The following is a 27,558-nucleotide window of genomic DNA, read 5'->3' as shown; positions in this document are numbered from 1 at the left end:
TGAGTTCAAGTGCCCATGAGTAACCCCAATGCCCCAATATCAATCAAGAGATGGCGTGTGGTGTGATTAGAGTCTCTCTCCTCTAATAGGATGGAGAGTCACAGAGCAAATCTGCAGTACAGTTATAGCAAATAAAATGGGAAGAAGTCTGAAGTTTTAGGCTTTTCAGACTTGGAACCAAAAAGGTTGAGTCTAAAAAGGAAAACATGTCACCTTCCTGCCAAAATAAACTGATGAAAATTTAGACCCCACCACCTTTCAGCCAAGCATTTCCTGTTCTGGCCTTGCCTTCCCGATCTGCCTTGCACTAGCTCAGATGAAGGAAAAGCTATTTTTAAGGTGCAAACAACCAGGACTAAGAATGAGAGAAGTTATTATTTATAGTTACACCTTTCAACTGTTCTTTTCCCCCTCTAAAGTCAGAGGCCTGCTTTGGCTTTTCCTTTGAATCCAAAATCCCTGGGGTAAGGACATTGAAAGGTCAGGGCACAGTCTATAGCCTGCAGACAGGGATCATTGTCTTGGGCAACACAAGTCAGAAATCTGTTCACCACTTCTTGAGGAATTCCTCCCAATGTACACACACTCGGCTTAGGCAATAAATGTGCTTTGAGATGTGTTTTGTAAAACGTACTTTATGTATAAAAAGTGATTTGGGTACATTTGTGGTTTTGTTATTTAAGAAATCCAACAGTAAATTCCCCCCTTTTTTTTTCCAACAGGGGATTCCATTATCAGGCAAATAGATATTCCCTAATTTACATGGTTTTATAACTTCAGATTCTGCATAAGATTTTCTTGAGAGGAGCACCTGTATATGAGGTGTTCTAGGAGTCAACAAGCTCTTTCTGGTACTGAACTGGACCTTTCCTCTTGTAATTTTGGGGTCTTTTCTTATTCCCTTAAATCTATCCATTCTTAATACCAAACCTCACAGGATACTCTGTAGACTCTTGGAATTTGCCAGTAAACAAAAGAGAAAAGCCCTGCCTTTTAAAGCTCATTTCAGCTTTGGTTATTACCCCTATAAGCTCATTGACATTATTTTCCTCCCAGCACCTGACATGATAGTGTTTGCTTATGTCCCCGCATTATAGTGGCAGCATCATGAAGGCTTTGTTCACTCTTTAATTCATCATTGTATCACAAGCATCAAAAATATACTAGATGCTTGAAATTCATTCAATTAAAAATTTTTATTTATATCAAATTGTTCCGTCATTTGGAATTACATAGAGTGCTGAAGAGGTCCTTCCCTTTTTTAAACATGATGCAGTCCTAAACATCCTAGCTCCACTATTTTTACCCACTGGCTCAGACTTTATTATAGGACTACTTGAAGGATAAGAGAATGGGTCCTTTCTAATACAAGTATCTATGTGTTTTAAATGAGCCAAACTGTAAGCTAGCAACTCTGCAGAACAAACTGGTTAGCATGACCCACTCCCAGATTCCTTACTTCCTCTACTTCTAGTGAGTTCTTTGTGCAGCCAGGCCAATGGGGTCACGATTCACCTTTTGGCAAAAGTAAGGTTTTTACAGCATCATTGTGCTTGTACAAAATTTGGTGTCTTGTACCACTCAAGGAAGAAATTGAAAAGATGAAACTATTTGAGTGCAGAAACTGGGTCTAAAAGCAGATCTATTAGAAGGACAAAGAGAAACAACTAAATGATCCAGCACGACCTGGGATGGCACAGGAACTTATGATGCTGTGCATCAACAGTTATTGGCACACGGTAGGAATTCAAGAAAGTTTTGCTGACAAACGAATGGAAAAATGATGCAAAAGTACTGCCCAATCTAGGGTATTTAGATATATTTACTTCTTGGAAGTGTCAAGTACTTATTTTGGGGATACTTCTATTGCTCTTAGGGCAACGGGAAAAAAATAAGGGGGAAAAAATCTAGTCAGTAACTAACTCACCTTTTTACTTAAGTGAGGTCCATTAGCCCCGCCAATGCCTCTCTGCGCTGAAGGTGGTACTTGGTACACATCTTGTTCTTGGGTACCATGGCCAGTGGGTACTTGGTAAATTCCCTGATTTTGGTAGGAAGGTGGCACTTGGTAGATGGTGTCTCGAGGAGCACTCTGTGGGTTTGGCACTTGATAGAGCTTCTGTTGGCCAAAGGTCTGGTGTATCAGTCCAGAAGTAGGCTGGTCCTGACTGGAGGAGGTCTCCTGCACAGGGCCAATCAGAAGCTTCACCCGGTTGCCTGGGACAATGCCTTGCCGACCATGTAAGGAACAGAGCCACCATCCTTCGAGTCCTCCTGTGTTCTGCTCTATGACAGTCAGGATGTCTCCCTTGCGAAATGCCAGCTCCTCAGCGCACTCTGGGACATTGTCATATAAGGCTCTTGCCATAAGATTCTAAGAAGGAAAGAAGAGAGAGAAATCATATTAGAATATTAGTGCAGTCCCTTTAACACCTAAAACCCATGCTCTTATGGAGAGGCATACCTCCTGAAAAGAAGAGAATAATAAATCTGAACAATAGCCTGTAAGGAGGAAAACAGATGGTGCAGACAAAACACAGATACATACATACTGTGTCTGCCACCAATGACATCACACTGCCTCCTTGAAAAGCTCAGAACACCACAAGAGTTCTTTCCTCTAGCAGTAGACGCTGTGCCAAGGAATTATGAGTTAAAGAGTCAGAGAATGGTTCACCATACAAAACATTTTTCTTCCTTTCTTAAAGCCAGCTTAAAGAATAAAATATCTTAAGATATTCAGAAGTACTACAACTGACATTAATTTTTTCATATATTGGGGATAGAAGAGTCAAAGAACATCTCTAATAAAAAACAGTACAAACGGTATTTATATTTAGTGTTAAAATAGAAACAAAAGTACATTTATATATGTCTTGGCAGGGCTTAAAAATTCTCATTTTCAGTTGATCACAAGGTATTTGGATACAGGGAGAATCTCCAAGCAAGCATTTTTTCCATGATAATCAAGCATAGAGCATAGTGTGACAGTAGTCTGTATCTCCAGATTTGATGGCAGGGAGCTACTAAGAATTTATCACACATACATAGATGCCATCTCTTTCTCTTTTGGTCTTTTATTGATACCTTTCCTGAAGGCCCCTCCTCACCCTGCCACGATTTCCTATTTCTTGAGTCTCGCCATTCACATCAGAAAGGCTGTGCCTTCCCCTTTCAGGGGCCTAAAACACTTTCTCTCTTTGTATGAAGGCCTGTCTGGCACATTCAGTACTAAGCAGACAGCCAAAGTAGGCATTCAGCAGAGAGTGGGCAGCCAGTGCGTGCTGACATTCTTGGAAGCCTTTCAAAGGCCCCAAAGATTTCATTTCTTGGCGTTAGTAATGTTTCGCAGCATGATGGCAGCCATCACCACATGCCTGCTCCTTCCCAGCACACAGAGGAGCCAGGAAACATCGTAAATTCACCACAAGCACTCGGAAAGCTAAAAGTGATCTTTCTAGTGCTTCGCTAAATGTCTGGATGCACTAGGTGTTATTGCGATGATGATCATTTGTGAGAGAAAGAATGGCTGATTGGATGGAGCATGTTTGTGACTTTACATAATTGTGGAATTTGGGCTGTTGTTGTCCTTCCCCTATTTTCTTCTTTAGAAATGTGGACTTGATCTTTCGGCCTCATACTTTGCATTCCTTTATAAATGACACACGTTAATCATCTCCCCACTGTGCTGTAGGCCTTAACCACGGGTCTTTCTCTATGTGCTGATTCTCTGCTGTAGAGCGGCCGTGCCATGTTAAGCGATCTGCCCTTTGGTAAGTGGTTGGGAGGGAGTCTGACTTTTACTCTGCTAACCAGACTGCTTAACCTAAGGAGAGGAGGCAAAGCCATAGAGGTCAGTACCCAGGAGGCCTGATAATGCTCTTTAAGAATAAGGTTGAAGTCTTTGTTCTTGAGAGTTTCGAGATCCAGGAAGTCTATGACTTAGACAAGAGAAGCCAAAGGGAAACTGAGTGGTTTGTGTTTCACGTGAAGATTTACTTTGTATTTATATTCTAGGAAGCTCTGGGTTCCTTCTAACAATTCAAAGTTCATGTACATAAAGATCAGTCATGCAGCATTATATTCTGGTTTGAGTAACCATTTGAGGATGTGTAAGAGTCTAAAATCCCCTGTTTCTCTTCCATCTTTTGGGCATTCTGTAGTTTACAAGAAAAGTCATAGATTACGGAAGATAGTATTCTGGTCCTTTATACCAAAGTCAGTAGAAGGAAATTACTCTATCAGTGTATTGAGATTATAGAGCAGGGAGAGAGCTGACTCCTCTGGTCTCTGTCCCTTTGTCCGGGCCCATTCAACAACTGGGAAGGGCTGATAAGGAAGCTCCAAGATGAAATCAGAAGTTATAAAGAGTAGGGGCCAGTTCTTTGGGAACTCAGGGCGGATAGCTATGCAAATATATTGGCTTCAAAGAAGGGAAAGAAGAAAAAACAGAAAACAGTAGAAGGGCAAAGGACTACAGACCTAATCAGCATGAATAAATGTGAGGCTTTTGGAGTTGGGCCACTGCCATGGAACTCCATGACGCACTGAAGTAGAGCACTGGACCATGCTTGATTAGAGGCAGATAGAAATCCTTTGTATGAGAGTTGTTTTGGATGTCCTTTGTCTCCTGTCCCAATGACCTCCTCACTACCTGGTAAGCAGCGTACTACTGTTTTTTAGACGTGCTCGAAGAGCTGCTTCTCAGGGAATACTTTCAGAGCGGTTTGTCCTTGCTAATGGACCACCGCAGATGAGTTCTCTTGACTAGTTAGTTGTTCATGATTTCTCAAAGTCCTCCCTACTGCCTACAGAGATCAGGATTTAGAGAGAGAGCTTAGCACGGCTGTTAGTGGCAGGCACCGCAGTGCTAGCCTGATACCTCACACACTGACAGATATTCGTAGCCTTTGCCGAACAAGAGTGAGTTATTTTATATCTGTGCAAGCTACAGAGAGCCGATGTTAACATCCAGCCACTCTCTCAAAACAGAAGGTTCCAGCTCCAGAGACCTTTAGAGATACCTGGATCCAACCTTCCTATTTGACAGATGAGGAAACAGGTTGGGTGCCAGGCGGCAGTTTATCATTTGCCCAAGGCCACACAGTTGGTGTCAGAGATGGAAATAGAACTGTGTTCTCTTGGTTCCACTTTCTTTCCAGAACTCTAAGCCATCTTAGCTCTACTACACAATATCCTCCTAACTGGTCTCAATTCCATTCCATTCCATTCAGTTAAGTTCTAAAGATGACTAATTCTTCTTGTCATGTCTATAGAATAAATACATTATTGGGGTCTGGTGTCCTAGCTATGTGACGTGGGCAGATTACTTCTCTCCTTTGTGCCTTAACTTACTCATCCATAAAATGAGAATGTGGATAATAGCACCTATCTCATGAGGTTTGCTGTAAGGATTAAATGAGTTATTTCAAGTTAAGTACTTTAATATTGCTGGAGATTTACAAAGTTACTATGACTATTTATTTAATTTGTGGATGGCATTTTGGCCTTAGGCTTCCTGCCCTGTTTGCCTCCTCTCAGCTCTCAAGGGTTAATCCTATTCTGATGATACTATTATCAACATATACACACATATTTATACATATCTGACATTTCCCTTGCTCACAATTACATTTAGGAGAAGTGTCTCTCAAAACAGTGTTTTCTTGAATTAATGAGTTTTAGGGATTGCAACCTCTTGTCAAGGATCTGCCTACAAACAGCAATAATGAAACTATTGGTTGCATTCAAGAGACCTTCTGAGACAAATTACTGACACTAATAATAAGGATATTACTAGACAAATTATAGGTAAATCTCATTAGGTTCCAGCAGAGTACAATCCATCAAAAAGAGGGGAAAAACATGGGTAAGGAGCTTGGCTTTTGCAAATACTTGGAGTGTTGGGGCAGGAATTCAGTAAGAAGATAACAGCAAGTTCATCTTCAGCTGGAATGCAAACCATCTCATTCAAAAGTGCACAGGCAAGTCATAAATAAACAAATTAAGAGTTAATTCTTCTGGCTAGGAGAAGGTGGAGGAGCCCTTTCCTTCAGTGTAAAGGTGAGACTCTCTATGGCCACAAGTCAGAAGGTGATTTTCTGAATATCTTAGAAAAACCCAGGAGAGGCAGATCTACTCTTTCTCGCCTCCTCGCCCCCCACCCCAATATTTATCTCCAGAGCAAGAAAGGTCAACACAGAAACACATCAAGGAGAGATAACAGAGCTATGTAATTCTATATCCAGTTGGATGGTTAGCTGCCAGAGACTGGCAGCTAGAAATACAGCTTGGGCTTGGCAAACCACCAAAACAGTTGGGCATAGAACTTGAAGCCAGAGGAACTTTAAACAATTACAGTCCAACTCTTTCACTTTACAAATAAGGAAAACGAGCCTCAAGAAGTTAATGATTTGCCAAAGTCACCTAGCAAGAAAGTCATAGAACTAGGACAAGAATTTAGGCTTCTTGTCTCCAGCTCCAGAATTAGGACAGTATTTAATCAAATCCATATGCTACAAAAGTTGTGGTTCTAATCAAGATTGGAAATTGGCCTTTAGGGTCATAAATTCTAATTGAGGGAACTCTAATTGTAGCAGCCTCTAGCATTGATCCCCACTCCGATGTTTCTTGAAACTCTCCTCTGGCTTCCTGATACCACTTTCTGTTTTTCTCTCTTCTCTTTTTCTTATGACCACTCATCTTCCTTCTCTATCACAGACTAAAAGAAAAAAATTTTGGCTCATTCTTTAAGTGATCATCTTCTAAAGGGATCTCTCTTTTGCACTTTTCTCTTCTCTATATGTTCACTCTCCGTGGGAAATCACATCCATGCCGATGGTATCTGAACACAAAACACTCAGATCCATAGCTCCAGCTTAGATATTTCTTCTGCACTCCAGTCCCACATTTCCAGTTGTGTAATAGGTAACTTTATCTTGAAATCAACAAGTGCAAACACCCCTTTCTCCTGCTTAATCTCTCTTAGTTAACAGTATGACACAGCTGTCCAAGGTAGTAGCCTCAGAGGTTTCAGAGCCTCTTTACAACTCAAAACCCAATCACCTTGGACTCTGCTTTCTTCCTCAAGGCCACTCCTACTTCAGGCCCTCAGCAGCTTCTTGCGGGGGAATATGACAATTGCTTCTCAACTAATTTTCCTGCATTCAACCTCTTCCCACCTCAAAAACCATTCATCTTCCGCATAATCAGAATAGTTATCTTTCCAAAACCTATCTGATTGTTTCTCTTCCCAGTTCTCTGTTATAGTATTTATTACAGGATGATTTGTATTATATCTTTCAAGATTGAGAACTCCTTAAGTTCATAAAGGCTGTCTTAGTCCTTGGCATTTCCAGAACTTGAGCCCAGTGTCTGAAACAAAATATATACTCATTAAATGTTTGCTAACTTGAAATGGATTCTGGACTCTGGTTTCCTGGTTCCCTACAGAGAGGATGAAATTTTTTTCTAGAGAAATCAGCATGACATTTGGTCAACATTTTCAGATGGATGTGGGAAAATAAATTAATGGAACCAGAGAGATAAATGGCATGTCCAAGTCACCCAAGCATCACAGCCGAAGAATGTGGGAGACAGCAAGCAGGAAGGTGCCCGCCTCTCCCTATTAAAACAGGATAATGACGTAGATAGTGAGCCCGAGTCTCATGTCCACAACCACTGAGCAAACAGGAAGGTCAAGATGAATTGACCATCCCAGCCAGATTAAATACAGTGTTCTCTGTAAGTGCCTTTTTTCCCTTCAGTGTAACCCACATCGGGCGGCAGGTGACTGAGCACCATTCATACTTTGCCAGGACTAAGGTTTCTGCTGTTCCTGGTTCCCAAGCTATGCCTGAGGAGTGGGTAGAAAATACCGTACAACTAGCCAGAACAGTGGGTACAAAAAACTCTAAGTTACATGACAATTCCCACATTATTCCCCACTCTTCCCTGCCTTTTCCCCCCATTGCTATCAAAATATTAGGAAAGCTGCTTAGTCTTACTGCCAAGGAAACTATCTGCTATTCCAAATATGGAGAGGTATGACTTGTAATTTCCATGACCATTCATGCTGTTCTTTAAAGAGAAATGAGACACAATGGCTGCTGTGTCACCCCACTAAGACCGATAGCATCATCAATGGCCCAACTTCTTCTTCTTATTTTTACTTTACTCTATATTTATCATGCTGGAGCTCCTGTCACAGCCTCAGGGTTGCCACATTCTCAGTATGACTTTCCTCAGGGCTGCCACATTCTCAGTATGACTTACCCAATCCCCAAATTTTAGCCTTGGGATCTGGCAGGGTGTGTATGCATGCACTTACACACACACACACACACACACACACACACACACACACACACACACACACAGACACACACACAAAGCAGGACAGATTGTGAGAAACAGACACAGTATGGAAGGGAAAGGCCATTGTCAAGGAAATCAGTCCTAAAGGAAGTGGCTGAAGGATAAGCATTATGAAGGTCACTCTGAGGACGCAGGGGAAGAGAAAGAAAGGCTTCTGTACTTTTGTGACTGCTGACAAAAATCAGCTTCAGTTAGAGGGTCGTCAAACCACTTTGGCTACCTCCTAAGATCATCTTTAGGATATAAGGAGATGTGGTATTTCCCAAAAGAAGGAATCAGCCGTAGTCAGGAAACATGGATATCTATGTGTCTGGATTTTGGTTCCTGGAATACTCGGTTTACATCTGAGTTCTTTCATTGGGTGATCTGGAATGTAAAATTTTCTAAAAGTTGGATCTTCTCGAGATTATTAAGTAGTAGACACAAAGCTTTTAAGTTCAGGAGTTAGAAGATATGACACATAGCACATCCAAGTTCTTTCTCGGCAGTATTTGTAATTGCAATCTGACTGACTTTTCATTATGCGATCTGAACTAGTCACAGAAAGGCAGCAGCGGAATTCTTGTAGGCCCCACTAGTCCCTTGTCATACTGCTGATCACTAATGAGAAGTGTCCAACACTTGCTGCCAAAGATTCCTCTGGCATCTAGACCACATTTCAGCCAATACTTTTGTTTTCTGGAAAGCACTTCTAACTCCCTATGATGGTTACAAAGTTTATATGAGTATCTTGGACCCTCTCTGAATTTTCATGCTAATTACCCTGCCACAATTCCTTAAGTTTTCTTAGATTTTCCAGCCTTGTTGAACTTTAGCCATAGTATTCTCTTTGAGCATTTCTGAGTGGGAGATACTTTAAGAAATGTGACATTAGACACTTGCCCACTCAAAGTTATTCTTTGACATGCATCAGCCCTCACATACACCACTGGGGTGCACCCTGTGTATGATGGCCCATAAGGCTCCCAGGTTTGGAAAGCTTAATGTCTGTTCCATATTCTTATTTGATGAGAGATTGTTCAGGACCCAGCATTACTTTGGTGGTTCATATGCCAAAGTGACACTTGATAACTGATCAGGAGATCTGATGCTCATTGCAAATTTGGATATTTGGATCTCAGGAAGAAACTTCTTTTTGACCAGATTTGGCAACCTGATATGGACAGCATACCTGTGAGATTAAAAAAATTGTTTGTTAAAATGCTGGGTTCCTTTCCTTTCCTGCACTAGAACTAATGTCATCTATTCTCTCTTGATTTAAGGTTGACATAGAACAGAAACATTCCCATGCTAGGATTTATTTACCATGAAACCAACAAAAGCCTAGAGAAAATTGTTTTATATGAAAAAAAATTACAAGTAGGTTGATAAGTGGGTGTGCATGTATGCATGTATGAGTATATGTATGGGACTAGTCCACTAGTCTGCTTCAATTATTTCTTGGCCATTCATGGAAGATAAGTTTGATTACTGACAGTATTTGAGAAAAATAAATTAGCTTTTGTCTCACAAGTCTGATGGTCATAAATAATACATGTGTCTATAGGAGCTCATTTTCTCACTCTTCTGTCATCTTTGAGATTGATCTAAGCAACTCCTGAAGGTCTTAAAGAAAGTGGAGTGACACGTAGGTTTCTATGGGTATTAGACCCAGAAGTCACCCAAACCTAGAACCATCTAGACTAGAATTTTAAACCAAGAAGGGATCTTAGAGATCGTTTTAACCTAATTTTCTTGTTTTACAACCCAGAGAGTCTCCTATTAGATTAACAGCAGAGCCAGCAAAAGCATCTGGTTCCTCTCTTAATCTAGGATTTTTTCCACTAGCCCAGAATATACTTCCTGAGAATCTTCTTCATCTTAAAATTTAGTACTGTTGCTATTAAGCTTGGCAATTTATAAGCATTTGTCCCAGGTTGCCTGGTTTTGATAGATTTTTCGTATAGTAGATTGGCAAAGGATCAAAAACATGGGGCAGGCACAAACTCTTTTCAGGGTTCTGCCCCTAGATAAATCTGACAGGCATCACATAATGATGAAGGCCTGACACCCACTCACCTAAAATATAGGTTTTATTAACAATAAAACAACCATCTGGATTTCAGCCAACATTACGGTGTTGGCACCAGATCACATCTATCTGCCTGTCTAGACAAATCCCTCAACATCCAGGCACTTGGGGGAAGCGAAATGAGAATTGTTATAAAGGAATAGGAGACTCTAGTCCATTATATTACAGTGTATTTCCAAAAACAAAAATTTCTCAAAATTCAAAACACACAAGTTACATCTAACAGAGTATTTTAAAAGAAGGGAAGATCTTCCTATTTTTTACATTTTCATATATCTTCCTACACCAAAGTATGGAGCCTGTAAAGAATGAAGTTATATCTAAATACAATATGATACAATACCAATATCTCAATACTATACGTACACATCCGGCAACCCTTGCTTTTCTCCCAGCCAGAACCCAGTTGACATAACTTGAATGCCAGCCCTCACGGGAACCCTTTTAGATGTCCCCTGACTTAGGTTTGGTGCCTGATTGCTATTATTCCACTTAACTCGTGAGGTCTCCAAAGAGTTCTAAAAAATGGATCTGTATACTTGGTTAAGAGGGTATATGCAATCATATTCTGTCACCACTACAACTACAGAGTTGTCTGTAGACGTCTAAAGAAAGAACCTTTGGATGCTGCAGCTTCTCCGCTAGAGGAGAGGAAAGATGGCAGGAGCAAATGGAATAGAAAAAACTTCAAAATAAAATTGTTCATTGGTTAGGTATATAGATAAGCTCCTACATGTACATATTATATACCAGTTTATGAGAATAAAGTAGCTTTCTTTAAGGCCCAGTTCTAAATGCATGTATATGTATATGTATATGTATATGTATATGTATATGTATATGTATATGTATATGTATATGTATATGTATATGTACCAGACTGTCTCTACAGCAACCTTAATTCTCTGAAGTCTGTCTTCCTTTGGCCTGATGGTTTTACATGTCACCTGAGGAAGACCCCCATGCTTCTTAATATTTTGTGGTATATGCTTGAACAAATTGGTGTTAAGCATGTAAGATTAAGTTTCTTTTTGGTTAGGACCTGTTATATTAAGCTCAACCTTGGTCATGATAAAATTATGGCAAACAGTTCTGTGGTTGTATCTTTGTGCTTCCATCACATCAAACCAGTAAGGTAATTATATTTAAGCAGAAAGAATTAGGGAAGATTAGGCCAGTAATTCTTAACTAGGGGGAATTTTATCCTGCTAAGTGACATTTGGCAATGTTTGGAGACATTTTTGGTTATCACTGTGTGTGTGTGTGTGTGTGTGTTACTGGTTGCTAGTGGGTAGATGCCAGGGATGCTGCTAAACATCTTGCAATCAACATGACAATCCCCTATGACAAAGACTTATCCAGTCCTAAATGTCAATAGTGCTGATGTCATGAAACTCTGGAAACTAAATGGAATTAACAGAGTCTAGTCTCAGTCTTCATATGGGAAGTCTAATGACAATGAAATCACACTGCCTGTATGAATCTGTTTCTCCATCTGCAAAATGTGGATAATGAACATGTTCTTTAGAACGATATTATGAGGAGTCATGAAATTATGTATGCAAAACGCTCTGATTTCTTCAGAAGAAAGGGTCTCTAAAAAATCATGCACAATTATTACTGCATTATTATGAGCTCATGAAATTGTGTCTTAAGAACTGTACTCCTCCCCCTCAAAAATAATTCCTCCAGGAAAAGAAAACAAACCAGAAATGATCTCATCATGATTACACCTGCCACACCAAAAAACAGACATAGTTCAGAGAAACTAAATTCTTTCCCTCTAGCAATGAAGTAAGCTGCGTCTGTAATTAAGATCTTAATAAGGGAGGCAGGAGGCTTGGGCAGACGCTGCAGGTTATGAGGCACAGAGCTACCAAGCCAGGTTTAAAACAAGAACAACTGAAATACAATCTCCCTGCTGCTTAACCTCTCAGGTGTTCTCTGCTCAAGTCCATATTGCAAAATGGGCTTTCCGTCGTTTCTAAAGATGCTTATTTATGCAAGAAGAAGAAAAAGAAAAAGGACCACTCTATTATTTACAAGCAAATGTTATTTATAACTCTATGTGAAAAATTTACCTGCATTCACTTCAAAAAAACTTCTTAGATAATTTCCGGTCAAGAGCCTGACTGACGTAAGGGAAAAGGGATAACGCCTTCGATGATTGACTGATCTCTAGAGCAGCTCATATTGACTGTCTAGAGTGACCACATGTTCCTGAACTTTTCAAGGCAGGCCTAGTTTCAAATATCCTTCCCATTGTCAGACCATATGTCCCATTTTGGGGTTTGTGAAATATGGATATATTTCCTTAAATTTCCTACGTGAATTACATATATTTTAAACTAAAAATAAAAGATAGGTGTGCAAGTATATATCATGCTAATGGGTCTGCCTTGGTTGGATTTAGGATTTGGGAGGAAAAAAGATAGGTTTGATAAGAGTCTTTAATTCAGTCAATGGACATGTTTTCTAAATGGCAAGATGATCTTTATAAAGAAGTGAGATATATTCCAAAGGCATCTGGGCCTCTGTGAGACTGTCTAGAACTCCAGCTTCACAGTGAATGGGGTTATTAAGAGAGAGAATGCTGTTGAGCTAGCTGTATTTCTATCATTCTCTACCCTGACTCCTATTTAAGGAGGTGCTCTTCACACTTAGCTCTGAGTGAAAAAAGTTGGAGAATCAGGGAATAACATGGAAGTTCTACCCCAGAGGAGCACTCAAGGGAAAAGAGGATTTCAAAATGTTGCTCTGCCAACTCTGTTGTGATAGTATTGAAATCTGCTGGTCCACTCAACCATTTTGTGCCAAACTCTGTCATACCACAAATGATTAGTAACACACACACTCACCCCTCATTGACAGATTACTAACATATACTATTAGATACTAAAGACTCTGAACTCCAAGAGGCATGGAGTGTTTGGAAGTCTATTTTGTACCCTTCTCAGTGAGCTGACTTTGCTTATTATGGTTATTGAGTGTTGGGGGCTGGGCAGCTGGGGTATCTCAGCCCATTCTTTCAGTAGAGTGCAGAGCCTGGTGACAGAGAAGCCTACACAAGTCAGCCACATTTCCTGTGGGGTGAAGAGCTAAGTTAAGGGCAACAAACTGACTACCATAAATTAATGAGCTTAAGGCTAATTCGTACAAGAGATAGCATGGGTTTCCACATAACTAAAAGAAATTAGGAAAAATATTAATGATACATCATCCTGTCTAATTATATATTGCTTTAATAAATAGAAAGATCTGGTTCAAATCTTAACCTTATATACCTTTTGGTTGTTGCAACTTTCTATTGAGCTTCACAAATAATCCCCTCCCACTGCCACACATACAAACATACACAGTAAAGAAAGGAAATTAAAAAGGAGCTATCAAACATTTTTCTGCAATGCTTGCACTTCTACATATTCATAGTTGCTCAGTCTTCATTTCTAGTAAACATAGACATCAATATTCCACATAAGGAACATTTTTGGTAACATCCTATAACTATTACCTTGACATAGTAGAAATATCAGCAGGAATTCTCATTTGCAGTGTACACACCAAGATTTACAAAGAAATAAGACACCTCCAAATCAGTGAACCAGCTTTAAATAAGGACCATGAACCACCTACTTAAACATTATTTAGTACCATTAATGGCTGGGAAGGACAAGATCATTTTAAAGAATAAAATGGCATTTACTAGTCCATGGTGGGGTCCAGGTTTATATTGAGAACATTCTACTTGCAATTTTAATATCTCCATGACCAGCTGCCCACTCCCTACTTTAACCATGCAAAACCACTGTCACACGCCATCACCAATCATATTTTCTGGAGTGTCTGTTCTATCTTCCTTAAAGTACATACCTCGATTCACCTGGATCACGTTGCCTACTAAACTATAGTCTAAAAGAATTACTCTTTCTGTGACGGGTGGAAAAGGTCACTGACAAGGCCATTTATCTTGAAATGAAGATTCCTTAGGAAGATAGTCTTTTGCAGCTAGGCTGTAATGTTCCCCAGGCATACAAAGTCCTCATTAACTGGTAAGAATTACCGCAGGGAGATGACTGGAATGTTCAAAGTAAATAAAATGGAGCGAGATGTTGTTGACAAAGTATAAACAGGTTTTTTAGGGGGAGAGGGTCCTCTTTCCATGCTCATAGTCTTTGCAATCATCCACTGCTTAGGAAACCAGCATCTATTCTCTGGCATTTTAAGTTGGAAATATAGTATTTCTTTCCAGTGGCCTTGTTTTGTTTATCTTGGCAAGGAGGATTGATAATTAAGTCTATATGTTACTGCAGAGTGATGCCATGGGCTCGGTGGCTGGCATTTCAAATCAATTTGTTTAGGTTTCTTTCTAACCTTAAAGTGATCTAAAAATAGAGCTCTTACTTTACGTCTAAAAATAGACCTCTTACTTTACATCTACATCACTCTAATTGACTACAATAAGATAAGGGGTATAGTTTACACTGATCTTCTATACCATCTTTGCATTTTACCTTTGACTTTTTAAATTGGTGAATTTTTCTTTTCCTCAACTAATATTTTTGTTTTGGGGAAACAATTCAAGTGAATGCTTCCTCTTAAATTTGTATATATATAACGCCTGTATATCCATGTATTTGTGTGTATATATACATTGTATATATAGCTTATAATGTATAATATACTAGCTGCTATTTTTAAATGCCTGCTATGTGCTAGAAGCTGTTGATTTTCATATCTTATAGCTTTACAATTATATGATATGATAGGTGTTTTAAAAATCCAATTTTTATAAATGAGGACATGAAGGCCTGCAGTAGCCTGCCTGTTACACTGTTAGGAAGTAACCTAAGTAGGATTTGAAACAAAACCCATGTTCTTTCAACTTAATGCCATATTCATTAAGACTTTTTAAAATGGCGATTTCTCTAAGTATTTTATGTAACTTAGCATTCAGTTCAACATTAGTTCAGTACTTACTATGAAGGTCCTATAATTCCAGGAATATCAAATCTTATTAACAACAGTGAAGATACCAAGCATTAATATATTAGCAAGTGGGCAAATGAATGTGCTGGTAATTCCCTATGTGTGGCATTTACATTTCTACAATACATATCCAGGTCCATGGGACACTCAGTAATACTCAACCATCTTAAACTAGTAACTGGGATTTTGACATAATCTTGTCACCAAGTCTTGAGTCCACACTATCCTTTCAACATCTATTGAGCATTTACTATACAAAGAGAGATGGAGCTGACTGGCATTGTCTACCTACCATATGCCGGGAGCCATGGTAAGTACTTACATTCATATATTATCATGTTTAGGCCTTGGAACAATAACATGAGGCAGTTATTATTCCTGTTTCCAAATAAGAAAACTGAGGCTCAGAGAGCTTAACTTGCCCAAAGTTACAGAGCATTAAATCACAAGAAATAATAATGCCTTCCTCTAAAGCCCATGCTGTATCTTGTCTATACTACAGGAACATACAAGACAAAGGCCCTGTCACCTGCCATAACAAATCCTAGATCATACTTTTTATTCAAACGATCTGCTTCTACATATAAATAAAGGCCACCCTTCACTTCTTTATTGTATTCAATGGAGCTTACCTAAAACTGGACAGACCCTGCGGGTAACCTTTATGAGTTACAGGTATCATTAAGATAGTGATTTGATTGAAAGGAGTTAATAAGGTAGGTGGTACTAACAGAGTAGGGCAGAGGTAAAAAAGCCTATTGTAGGGAGTCATGGAGACACAAGTTTGGGCTTTTGATTGCTTCATAGAGTGTTTGAATGAGGAGACTTGCTGTGTGGGAAGTACAGACTAACCAAGCCATGTAGGTGCAAATAGACAGGAGAAAATAAGTCAGAGAGCAGCACGAGAACAACATTTCCCAGAGTAGAGTCAAAAGAGAGGAGAGAGGTGGGGTACAGGGTGTGCTTTGAGGGTGTCACGTCTGTGTGGGCTGGGAAGGTCAGCCTACAGAAGTCTGGTATTAAAGAAGGATAAGGGATGCTTGAATGAGAGACAATGAGGTCATAAGGGCATACACAAAAAGGAAGGGAATTTGCAAAGGGGCTGAAAAAGTAGAGAGGAAGTTGTTTTAAGAAGTCTTGGGGGCAGGGCGGTGCAGACAGGAAGCCACTGATGAATTCTGAGAAGAGGACTGATGTAGATCCCAGCAAGAAAAGGATGCTAAAGGCATCCTTGTTATGTCCACACTGTGCAACTTGCTACATTTGGTATTATCAGAACATCTTCAGCTCTACAACGACTTTCATCTCTGTGTAGATTAGTCATTTAGCCACGAAAGTGGATTTGCTCAATAAATAAATAATATATAAAGAAATAATTAAGATTTTTCAAAGCATCTTCTGGGGAGAGGCAGGAGTTTCTAATTGGATTGAGTGCAACAAATCATCTAAAGAGAATAAAGAATTTAAAACCAAAATGTCAAAGCAAGGAAAGAACTGGGAATCATATAGGTCATAAATGACCATATTAACTAAATAGAAGAAGCTCAATTATTTTTTCCTCACGCTAGCTTGAGAAAATAAAAATATTTTCAAAGTCCCCCCAAAAGTTTTAAGTAGTATACACTTTCTCGTTCCCCTAAACTTGCTCACATTCAAACAGAACAAAGAAATTTGAATTTCAGAATATAGTTTTCTGATTTGAATTGTAAGTTCCCCCTGTAATTTTTCTTCAGTCCAAGCATTTAAAAATGAATTTGTTGAATGGTAGATAGATAAATAATTTAGAATTTTAATGGCGGCACACAGAGTTCAGAAATTTGGCAAATCCACAAAAGCTGCTCAGCTATTAGAGATCAGACAGGCAGTGCCTGCTGAGCACCCACCTGGCCTGAGCCAGCATTAAGGGGTGGGGTTTCCCGCCTCTGTTCAAATACAGCTGTACATTGGCCTTTCAATCACGCTCCTGCATGAGAGCAGCCAAAATCTACCTCCAGACTCCCAGAAGTGGAGCCTTTGCTGAGCAAGCCACAGTCCCTTCTCCCCATTTCAGAACATGCTCTGTATATTCAGAGTAGCTTGTAGAAAACCCTTAATAAAGCCCCCATAATTTACTATCACAGAACCTCAGGCTGAATTTTTTTAAAGAAAAATGTAATATTAAGTACACATGAGAGTGACTACAGCCTTCTTATGAACAAATTAAAAAAATATACAATGAAATAAAAATGGACTAGATAGGTGCTAATCAAAAAAGTTTACTCAAGTAATAGCTCACATTCCACAGTTCTCAAGATTATTGTAAATACATAGCTGACTGACCTGGAGTAGAAGTGCAAAATGAGTGGAGGTTTGGTTGTTCTCCAGTTATGATCCCTGAAGTAGCCAAACCAGATAATCTGGTTAAAAAAAAAAATCTTATAGTGGCCTTATAGTGGCTGGATTATAAATTTCTCAGTGAACATTTTTAAGTTTGACTGCACTAAATTTACAGTGTATAGTGCAATACAGTGTTTAAAAGATAATTCCTGACTCCAGGATTTTACAATCTAATAATTATCTGGCTTTCCTACCTAAGTGACTCAAATTAAACAAATAATGGCGAAACATGCATTTCGCTTTGCTTTGAGTTATTGCCTAAAAAAAGGACTCTATTCTGCAAGAATACTTGGGATGATATAGAGTCTTAAATTTCCTGGGAGAAGAAAACACCATTTATATAGCACATTTTAGGGAGGTCAAAGATGGTTCTTTCTTTTTCTTTAATAATAATTTAAAGTCACAAGTTCTACAACCAGATGATCTTGATTCAAATCCCAACTCCACCACTTTTTAGCTGTGTGGCTTTGGATAAATTACTTAGCCTCTCTGTGCCATAATGTCCATATCTGAAAATGAGTATACTCATACAAACCTCAGAGAGTTATTGGGAGAATTAAATATGACAATCCTGTATTGTCATGGTAAGTCTTAAGAAATGTTATTGATCACTTCTTTACCTTTGTGTCATCTCCTCTACTTAAAATTACAAAATCTTCTCCTTAAATAAAGTTATCTATTATTAACAAGAGAGAAAATAGGCTTTATAAGAAAGGGGAAGTAGATTGCTTCGGCTATTGGTTCATTTTGTAGTCAACACAAGGTGTCAATCTGTCATTTGGTCAGTTAGAGAATTCAGGACCTTTGCTGGTGAAGGAATCCACGAGCTAATAAAATCATGTATTTACCTCAATTGGTAGGGTGTTCAACACTGGTAAGACTCGGTAGAGAGGCAAGTTTTCTTTGTGAGGGCCAGGTGAAATTTATATAATCTGTTGCCATGATGTTTTCTTTCCATAAGAATAAAACTAAACATGATGAGGTCACTGAATAAAAGTGACTTTAGACTGTCACTTTTGTCACTTTCTAGATTGCAACACTCGACGTTAATTTCAGCCCTTTGTACTTTCCAATAATAAATTTATGAACAAATTATCTTTTTTTTCTTTTGCAAGCTGTTTTTGTGAACTAAAGGCATTCCGCAATAGGGAGAGAAGGGACAAAGACTCAATGCAGGCTAAATAACATATAAGTCCTATCACTGCTCTAAATAAGGAAACTGTGGAAATTCAGGTGAACTACTTCAAGAAAGAGAACTTTCCTGCCAGATAGAAGGATTTGTTTCTGGTTGCACCTTAAAGTCAAATATTAAGAATTTTCGAGATTATCTATTCCTCTGATCTTGCCTATTAAGGCAGATAACAGAAAGCTGATAGTAGAGTGATAACTGATACCTATGTCTTCAGACAGCTTTAACCTTTTCAAGGAGAACTATAACTCATATCTTATAAACAAAGGCTTTCACCATTTAGATTTAGGGCTTTGAATTAAGATTTATAACTTTCCAAGAAATGATTGATCACTGAGGTTAGCCAGTGGCTAATAGCCATAACCAAGTATTTACAACATCACATTAAAAAAGGATGGGCCAGTTAAAGTGTACAGATGAAACTCATTGGATTTCATTAACTAATGTCACCATAAATAAATAAATAAATAAATAAATAAATAAATAAATAAATAAATAAAGATGGGCCAGAAGCTTAGATAATTCGGAGAGGAAGTGAAGTAGCTCCCAGCTACCACAATCTGAAGGTCACAGAAGTAATACAAATTATCAATCCAAAAGCATAGCCACCTTGCCAGAATTCATTTTAATAATAATACTTTTATTTAAAAGCACTAAGACTAGTGTCTATTCTGGAATAGAAGTAGTCATCCTTTAAGGAAAATCCACACCCTATTCACTGCAATCTGCTCTGTACAGTGTCCCTGGAAACTCCTTGCCTCCTCTATGAGGGTGACTTAAAATGGTATATGCTGAGCAAATTGTAATCCTTTTGCCAAGAATAAACACATAAATGGTGCAAAATGGATGGGAAAATAATGCTGCCGAAGTGTCATGGCACTCTGTAAGCTTCAGAAGACAATAAATTCGCCTGAGCCTTTAGAACTTCAGTCCATTCAAGCGCCAACAAAAACGTTTTCAAGAAATGACAAATACTCATTTGTTCTTACAACCAACGTCATTTAAGGATATCAAAATTTTCCATCATCAGCTGTATAACACCTGAGAGTTTTAATTTCTACCACCCAAAGTACACATGGCAAACTGCTTCCCGGACCAAACGCTTAAAGCGAAGGCTGAAAACTGCTTTAAAAGCCAGTCTGAGAGACTCAGCAGTTCTGATTCCACCCTTAGTACAGCTCCCCGGCTACCCCCGGACAGTGGAGGCCAGGCCTGGTAGAGCTGCGAAAACTTGAGCTAATGCTTGCTCCACTTTAAGTAAGTTAGACACCCTCTGATCTACAGTGGCCGCCACAGATCGGCTCTAAGACTAATTCCCCCAAACTTTCAGTAGAGATGGACCTCAGCGTGCTGTGAACTCCCAGAGTGGGTCTTAGCGACTTCGTCTCTGCCTGCCTGTTTGTATGCCAAATTCAGTGACTGAAACCCATCTCAGAATTCTCTCGGGCATACAAGGCGTCCCTGCACAGGAGCTGTCACGATGAGACGCACACACACACACACACACACTCTGAAACCTTATGTAAAAGCCCCTCTCTTACCTTATACTTCATCTCGGCAGCGGTGAACTGAGTCGTTTTCCTACACTAGTTAGACTGCATTAAGCACTGGCGTGCCCGCGCCTCCATCGAGTGTAGTGCTAAATGAAAGTGAGAACGGTCCGGGGCTAAGGCCGGTTTTTCAGTCCTTTCGCGCAGAGCTGCGACACGGCTATGCTCCAAAGCCTCTGAGCTCACTGTTTTGATTAAGGCGGGACCATCATCACTCACTATATTTGCATACCCTCCCGTCATTGGCTAATAGGCCAAGGTAATGCGATGCTCCGCCCAGTTCTTAACTTCTGAAAACCGACAAAGAACTTGTAATATGATCATTTATTTTACATTATCAGAAAGGTTGGAAAATAAAACAAAGTGGGGAACCGTTCCCAATTTTACCCTCCCCCCAAAAAACCTGGGAAGAGGAGATAATTTTTTTTTTTAAAGATTAACCTACGTTTTAAAGAAATAGAATTCACAAAGCAGTCTGACAGTCGTGCTTCCTGTGACCTAGCAACTACTTCATAAACCCATTTCATTTCAAAGCCATTCACTTCTCAATCTTTACATGAAACGAACTCTGGGGAACAAAAGGTTTTCTGTCTCCGGGCCCCTTTTTACTAACTACCCCTGCTGATATCTCTCTCTCTCCTTCTCTCTTCCCTCCCTCTCCTTTTTTGTGGCTGTTTGCTTTTTTTGTTCTTTTCAGTGTTCAAAGTACTTGCGACGTCAGTCTGGAAGGAGCCAGAATATAATTCTCCCTCAGTGAAAAGGAACTCCCTAGCCCAGGCACCAGGGTTCCCTGGCCAGCTTCTCACTAGGACCTCTCAGAATTGAGTGTCAGCCACATTCAACGACCTTCTCTGGCTTTGCTGAGGATAATGGTTAGATGTGACCCCTCAGATGGGGCTGGCTAGTGCACACCCTATATATCATCACTGTCCACAGAATACTGTGTTCTTTGATGGCTGGCATTTCTAGCGCCAGCTTTGAACACTGCAGTTTTTCCTTCTGACCTCTCTCCTGAAGGTGACCCATTAACCCACCAACACTTATTATCCAGGGAACAAAAAGATGCCTACTGTTTGATGAGACTGGTTAAAAAGACCCGTCTCTCCACAGTGAAGCACAGGACATTTGGTTCAGCTTCATGATTTCTGTAGAGAAAGACATCACCCAGGAGAGGACAGAAATGGTTCCTTTTAGCAACTTTCCTGAAGGATAGAGGGGTGAGGGGAAAATTCCCTCTAACTGGGCCTCAGGATTCAGAAGTGGCCAGTGCAGACAATAGCTGTCCAGCTGTCCCTGAGTGGGATGGACTCCAACCAGACTACACGACTTAGATGGAAAAATCAGCTCTTATTTTTTTCCTGACCAAGTTGGACCAAAATCAGTTTGATTTGTCCCCCACCCTTCCCCTTCTCAATGGATTAAAATTACTTTTAAGATCTAAGCAAAAAGATTAGGAGAACAGCTGCCTTACAAAAGTAGTTTCCAGATCCAGGGCTCACAGTTTACTTCGCAATTTAATGTGGCACCTATTCCCTGGACATAACCTCCAGGCAGTCATAATGAGGTTGACACACCGGTTTGGGCATTTGCTAGACCTTGCTATTCCTCATTTAGCCTTAGAGTGAAAATGAGCCTGAGTGATTCTGCAAGATCTTTCTGAACTCAAGCTAAGCATGAAAAATACTGCACTGCAAAGATATTCCTAACAGTCCCACAGACTTATTGGAGAGTCGTTAGTTTGCAGGAAATTGTTTCTGGTGTCTGCCTGAGTTAGTCAAAGGCCTTCCCATCTGTAAGATGAGTCTTGTGGCCTCCAGGAGATCTAGATAACATTCCTTTGGCTTCCTAAGCAGGAAAGCTGAATCCTCCTTCTGTTTTGTTTGATGAGTACCTTTGAGTAGTGAACACTATCTCACCCCATTTTAATGCTTTCAAAACAGTTTCCCAATACAGAAGCTAGGGCTTTTTGTCATTTCATTCTCTACTAGAAAGCTTAATTCACATCTAGTGGCTGTCCCACTTTCTGTCCTGTACAGTAAGACAGTTAAAATCCACCTGAAGTTCATTTCAAGGCAGTTTGGGTCATTGTATTGTTAGTTTTATAAAGAAAAGCACAAGGATGTTCAAGGCAGTTAAACCTGTGTTAGAATCTCAACAAATTTCTTAACTTCCTAATTTTGGTGTCGTGAAGTATAAAATAGAAAAACTAATAATATCTACCTGTTAGGATTATAATAAAGATTATTTGAGATAATGTAGATAGATAGTAACAGTACATGGCACATAACAAGACCTTAATAAGTGGTTATTATTATTTAATATTAAATTTATTATATATTACTTTTTACTATTTTATATACTATTAATGTTAACTATCAAGTAAATAATATTAATAATTAATTATTTGATTAATTATAACTATTGTCACTATTGGACTGTGAACGATATTAAAAGTGTGGTAGGAATTCAGGGAAAGGGGGAGGAATCCCTTCATTTGTGTGCCATCCATTTACAAGGCAGCTTTCTAATTTAAGAAATATCAATTGAGCACCTACCATGTGTCAGGTACTGTTCTGGGTGGGAAGGATACAACAGCAGCCCAGGCAAAGTCTTACCCTCATGGAGCTTACAGTCTAGTGGGAGTGAGGTACAATAATTAAATGAATATATAGTATAAATTTGGAATGATAAATGCTATAAAGAAAAATTAAGCAGGGAAAATTTCTAGAAGAAAACAGGCCAGGATGGGGGTGAGGGGGGCAGTCTTATTTTAGAAAGAGTGGTCAGGTAAGACCCTCTAAGGAGGTGATGTTGAAGCAGAAGTCTGAGTAACATGAGAGATACCCTTAAATATCTGGGAAAGAACATTCTAGATAAAGGAAGTGGCCAGTGGATAGGGCTTGAGGAATAATGAGCTTGGTATGTTTAAGAGCAGTGAGTAGTCCATACACCCCATGAGGGGGCACCCAGGGAAGGGGTGAAGAGGACAAGCTCAGAGAGGTAGGTGGTAGCAGTTTGGGTTTTCTCTTGAATGTCACTGATGCATTTAGAGCAGGGAATGATATGATCTGTTTCTCTGTTTCTACCTTTTGTTTAAACACTCAAGGACAGCGGGCTATTAGTTAGAATATTGAGCTCTGGTTTTAATGCAGTTTATATAATGCAGGTAGTAATTACATTATTAATGTCATCCAGAATTTTTCCTTCAAAACTTTTTGGGGGAAACACAAATTCTTTCAATGAACAGTGAAACAAGCTTCTCCCCATCTATTACCTGAGATTTGGGATGTAAAAATACCTTTTAAACTGTGCCATATAAATGCTGCTGATTGATTTGTAGAGTTGTTCTAGTACTCCCATGGGCTAAAATGGGCTTCAACCCTACCCTGTGCTCACCAGCACTCTCTTAGCCTGTCAACCTTGCCACCTGCCTGTTTGTCTGCCAAGGGCTCTATCTCCTCAGACAATCACTCAAGCAGGCAGGAGCAAAGGAAACGGCATCGAATGTCATCCAACAATTTTCCAGCTGCCACTGGGCACTAGCATGGATACTGCAAAAAGTCAAGATGATGTTAGAGTGAAGAGATTCATTCTTTTGCCCACAACCATGTGGCTGCCATCTAAGAGTGAAGGGCAAACAGAGCATATGAGGACAGGAAGTGACCTTGGGAGTCTATTTCAGCCCTTCATACAGAGGACAAAGACACTGTGCAGAGAGCGAACACCGTCACAGACTCTCCCACCTCCCCTAACCCCGGTTTAGATCAGAACAACAGTCAGTACTTTAGGTCAGTCCTCCATATCTCTTGTCTGGCTTAGTCCAGTCATTCTTTATAGTGTCCCTGCCTGAGATCTCTTCCTGCTCCCACATTGCTACTTGTTTAATTTCTAGAATACAGAGTCAATCACATTACTACTATGTTTAAAAACCCCTAGGAGCACCTCAATGCCTTAAAAAACAAAATATGCACGCTTTGGCGTAGACTATATCTGAGCTCACCCTCTCTTTCTGGCCTCATCTCCCATAATCTCCTCACTCCACATCCCACACATTCTAGCTACAAGTAGGGTGTGTGTGTGTGTGTGTGTGTGTGTGTGTGTGTGCGTGCGTGTATGTATGTGTGTGGCAACTCACCAAATCCAAGACGCGCTTATACCATCTTGACTTTGCACAGATGAGTCCCTCTGCAGAGGTTGTCCTCCCTTCGCTCCTCTGCTATGAAGCCTAGCCCCAACACTGACTTGTTTGTGCTTACATGTCAACAACTTTCACCCTGATCACCTCGCCCTTTCAGAACTAATTCCTCCTTCTCTTTGCTATGCCACCATTGTACTTGGAACACGGGGTATTATTATCAAGCTTTTCCATGTTGTATCTTAATGATTTATTGACATCTGTTTCCCCAGCTTCAAGGTGAGCTCCAGAGGTATGGGGTACTATCTTGTTCAACACTGTGTCCCCTGGAGGCTTATACCTTATAGGCGTTTAAATACTTGCTGAATGAATGATTAAGAGGATAAATGAAACTTCAAAGAATGTGTGTTATCTGGAGATTCTGTCTGATACCCATGAAGGGAATGGGGAGGACTTATGTTTGAGGGAAGCAGTGCAGTTTACACTTATTAGAAGTGGAGCTAAGATGTACTTTTTCAGAATCAACTTGAGTCCCGTTGCCACTTCCGGCTCTTGGACAGGGGTCAGTTCTTGGCTTGTGAGCACCTATTTTACATGACCTACGAGCTAAGAGCTACCTTTTTAAATGGAAGAAATCAAAAGAAGAAAAGAAGAATATTATTTCATGACATGTGAAAATTATGTGAAATTTAAATTTCAGTGTCTATAAATATTTACTGGAACACAGGCACCCAATCATTTATGCATTGTCTTTTGAGCTGCAATGTCAGACATGTGTAAGTTGCATCGGAGGTGGTAAAAAAATGTATGCAAAGCTAAAAAAATGTATTATCTGGCCTTCCACAGAAGAAGTTTGCCAATCTATGCTCTAGAATAGTGCAAAATATATCCATCCCTGAGTTCAGACTAAAGCATAGATCCTTCCACATCCACAGAGAAACAATTTAGAAATACCTATTATAGGGCCATGTTTTACCATTTCTAATTTGATACCGCTTTTTAAAAAAAGTCTGTATATACCAAAGTTATTTCAAAAAATAATCTGAGGCAGCAACTTTTCAATTCTACATGTCTCCAGAAACCTCCCAAAACAAAGATGAGCCATAGAGAGTTTTCTTTAATCTAACTGGCCTCTGGTTCATTCAGTCTCGATTGAAACCATCCCTGATGACTGTGTTAGATATTCACAAACATTATTTCATTTAATACTCTTTTTATATAATAACCCTGTGAGGTAGGTTGTAGTGTTCTAGTTTTACATGTAACAAAACTGAGACTTGGAGAGATTCTACAACTGGTACAAAGTTATGGACAGGTGAGTGGCAGCTCTGATACCAAATGCAGGCTTTCTGTCTCCTGAGACTGTGGTGTGTTATACTACCCAAGGCTTCCTCTAGATGCCTTTGTTGTCTGAGTCTCCATTTGTAAAGTAGTGTCTAATACTCTAGTGGGACTAAGCCTAACAAAGTATTCTTCTCAAGTTGTGACTAGGGATAAGAGTGTGCATACAAACAAATACACCTCTTACTCACTTGTACTTTCAGGTCTATATATATGTTGTCCTTCTTGCCTAGACTGCCCTTCTTTCATCATTCTGCTTACTTATATCCTACCTTTCCCCCAGTTTGAACTCCATTTACTTCATTAAACCTTTTCTAGAAAATCTCTCCATTGTTCATATTCCCCCAAACACCCTCTGTGTCTCTCTCATCACCCATGGCCACAGCGTTCCCCAAATCTGACCTCCTTAAAAAACACCTCGAATGCTAGGACTTCTCCCATTCAAGCTGGATTTAGTGGGCCTGGTGTGAGGCCTTGGAATTTACACATTCAAAAGATCCTATGATTCTGTATACAGTTTTATGTGTGTATCATATCATTTAGTGCTTAGTTATTGCACTGTACTGTTTCACCTGTGAGAGCTTCTCCACAATAAGATCTTAAATAACTTGTAGAAGGAGATCCTAGCTTTTCTTCAGCTGTATCCCCCTCTGCACTTAAGTAGCTAACTGAATCTCATCTTATGTCTTCTCAGAGGCCTGTGTATTGTCCATGCACCGTGCTTTTAATGACGTCAACATGGAAAACATAAATCACTTTCAGCAGGCAGGGGAAAGAACATCTTTCACTCCAGGCAATAGCCCTCTTTTATTTGTTGAGCAGGTCAAAATCTAGGAATGAATGAAAGTCTATTACTGGAGAAAAGCTTCAAGAACAGTCTCTAATGCTTGCTTCTTAATGTGCTGTGGAATGGAGCTTTCATTCATTTTCCTCTGCTAATATTTTGGCACAAGAGACCTCATGAAGGTCATCCAACTCCAACCCTCATGCCTTTTAACTACGGTGTAACCGTGTCCTAGGAATAAACTCTGTTTTCTGAAAGATTTGTTAAAGGCATTGTTTAAAAATATTTGTTGCTGCAAATGGAGGGTGGTGTTTATTAAAAAGGCTTGTTGACTCATGATTTCTGAATTACTTCTAATTTTATTCCTCCCTGACTTATTTCTTATTTTTACTCAATGATGAGCCACCTGCGGTGAGGTGTGGCTCTAAACAACAGAGGCTAGAAATGATTCCTCTAGATCTCTGTTTCCTGCATGACATGGTGAATTCCCACATTGTGAAGACTTAACAAGGTCTCATTGACCCTTCACTCGGCCAAATATATAAGTGTGTTATTACTATCCTTTTAAAAATCCACCACCCTCTTTTCCCAACCTCAGTACCATTGCTTTCTGCCTTTCATCTCAGACTCTTTGAGGTAGCTTTAATCTTCCCAAGGGTACAGTATTAAAATTGAGTGCTTTAGGTCCCTCTCAGTCCTTGATTAACCATGAATGAATACATGTAATACTGTTCTACTAAGAACCCAGTG

General features: G+C 39.6%; 1 protein-coding gene and 1 long non-coding RNA gene across 4 annotated transcripts in view; one reads left to right on the top strand and one right to left on the bottom strand.

The window, feature by feature from the left end:
- NEDD9 (neural precursor cell expressed, developmentally down-regulated 9) overlaps nt 1-27,558 on the bottom strand; it is a 168,277-nt gene that overhangs the window by 24,661 nt on the left and 116,058 nt on the right. The window contains exons 1-2 of one of the 2 annotated variants that reach the window (XM_039857849.1): nt 20,540-20,730; nt 1,928-2,374 (exon numbers count right to left, since the gene is read on the bottom strand). In XM_039857849.1, the coding sequence (XP_039713783.1) occupies nt 1,928-2,374; nt 20,540-20,551 (459 nt within the window). In that variant the 5' untranslated portion in view covers nt 20,552-20,730. Of the gene's footprint in view, nt 1-1,927; nt 2,375-20,539; nt 20,731-27,558 lie in introns of those variants that run through there. The other variant, XM_039857850.1, reaches the window with a different exon arrangement.
- LOC120598786 (uncharacterized) overlaps nt 3,667-27,558 on the top strand; it is an 88,937-nt gene continuing 65,045 nt past the window's right edge. For both annotated transcript variants that reach the window (XR_005651749.1, XR_005651750.1), the window contains exon 1: nt 3,667-3,773. This is a non-coding gene — a long non-coding RNA (uncharacterized LOC120598786). The remainder of the gene's footprint in view (nt 3,774-27,558) is intronic.

Source organism: Pteropus medius, unplaced genomic scaffold, assembly GCF_902729225.1.
Source record: "Pteropus medius unplaced genomic scaffold, Ma_sr-lr_union100, whole genome shotgun sequence".
Taxonomy (NCBI): domain Eukaryota; kingdom Metazoa; phylum Chordata; class Mammalia; order Chiroptera; family Pteropodidae; genus Pteropus; species Pteropus medius.
Note: the sequence above shows the minus strand (reverse complement) of the source record. Positions and strands in the feature narration are given on the sequence as shown.